Raw genomic sequence first — 1,642 nt, 5'->3', positions numbered from 1 at the left:
TGTCTGTTTGTTTGTCTGTCTGTTTGTTTGTCTGTTTGATTGTATCATTTGGTGATTCCTCTATAAACTTACAAATACCTCCATTATTATTAGTGCTTTACTTCTTAATTCATTATCTTTTTTTTTTTAATGCATGGATGTTTGTCAGGTGCTCTGGTCTAGTTTGCTCCTTTTCTATCAATCTATCATCCTTATCTCTCCTCCTTTTCTTTGTATGTTACTCTCTAGTAACACCTTTAACCTGTGGCAGTTATATGACCTATTTGTCTTGAAAGTGCCGTAAAACTCTCACTTAAAGTTAATCAGTTTTTGAGTTCAAGTCCAAAAGAGTGGCAATATTACTTGTACCTTTAGCTGGACAGAGATAAACGATTGTTGTATACGATATAGTCAAGGGAAAGGACCCTTGCACTGACTGTTGGTCTCTTGATTACTCTAAGTTGTGTCCCCTCGACTATCATTGTGGGACGCACATCAACTTTTTTTTGGTTTTAATGAAAGAGATACAACATCCCAGTAGCAAGACCGAGGTACTTGATACAAATTTCTTCCCTTTCTGGTATCGAACTTGGGTCTCCTGCTTGAGGCATCAAAGCGCCCTACCTGCTACACCACAGGTGCTGGTTTTGAGACTGTCAAAGTGCTTTTGGGGTTGTTTTTTTGTTCTTTCATAAAATAAAGTCACATTTGTTTGTCTCTCCAGTTCCCCTTCGAAGTGAGCAAGGTCAACATCAAGAATCTGGAGAGCATGTTTGACCCCAGCCTGGGACTGACCTTGAAGGGATCCGACCTTTTACCTTGGCTGGTCAAGCTGTTTCCGTAAGGAGCCCAGCCTTACTTCCCTTGCCACAGCCCTGTTGCTGTGATGTTTTGTAACAACGATCATCTTGTTTGAATTTTGAGTTTTTCAAGTTTTGTTTTTTTACGTTCATTGTTCTTAACTTAGCTAACCCTGGATTCTGAACACTGTGATATTTGCTGTGATATTTGAGAAAAATGTTACAGAATTTTGTCTTACATTGCATGTATATATATACACAAACGTTTGCCAAAATGAATGTCTTTACAAATTTACATGTTCGGGTCAACCCTCAAGGAAAGAATCTCCCCTGTTGTACCCTCAGAGTTAGAGTTTTGGGTGTGGGTCATTTAGTGCAGGGAGACAGCAAGACAGACAGACAGACAGACAGACAGATAGACAGGAACGACACTGAGAAACTATAGAAGTAGAACTTGTTATAAGTGGTACCCTCCAACCACCCGTGTCCACTTTGGTACAACAACTATAGAAGCAAAAGTTTCCCAGCATTTATAATCTATAGCTTGAAGAAATGTTTGTAAAGTTGGGGGTTTTTTAAAATTATGTTTATATATGATGAAACAATAGCACTTTCCTTTTCAAAAGGCACATAATATGTAGGCCTAGGCTTTCATATTTCATACACAAATGGTACTCTTATATAATGATGTATGTGTTCTCAGTCATATAGATGTAGGAACACAACAGGAGAATACACAGCTATGACCTCCCTTCACCCTCCCTCTGGACTCACCCATCTGTTTTGTAGCAAAAAATAAATTGAGCTACCAAAGAGAACAAAGACACACTAAGTGTGCCACAAGTTGTGTGTTCTCCGAAGAT

The 1,642-nt window shown here is 38.8% G+C and overlaps 1 protein-coding gene across 1 annotated transcript in view; it reads left to right on the top strand.

Annotated features, from left to right (window-relative positions):
- Positions 1-1,636, top strand: part of LOC101852532 (cilia- and flagella-associated protein 54) — a gene marked incomplete at its 5' end in the record, with an annotated part of 12,969 nt that extends 11,333 nt beyond the window's left edge. The window contains 1 exon segment of the mRNA XM_013090594.2: positions 704-1,636. Within this exon segment, the coding sequence (XP_012946048.1) occupies positions 704-823 (120 nt within the window).
- Positions 1,637-1,642: the final 6 nt, after the last annotated feature.

This window comes from Aplysia californica, unplaced genomic scaffold (assembly GCF_000002075.1).
Source record: "Aplysia californica isolate F4 #8 unplaced genomic scaffold, AplCal3.0 scaffold01356, whole genome shotgun sequence".
In the NCBI taxonomy this organism is placed as follows: Eukaryota; Metazoa; Mollusca; class Gastropoda; order Aplysiida; family Aplysiidae; genus Aplysia; species Aplysia californica.
The sequence above is the reverse complement of the archived record's forward strand: the minus strand, read 5'-3'. Positions and strand labels throughout refer to the sequence as shown.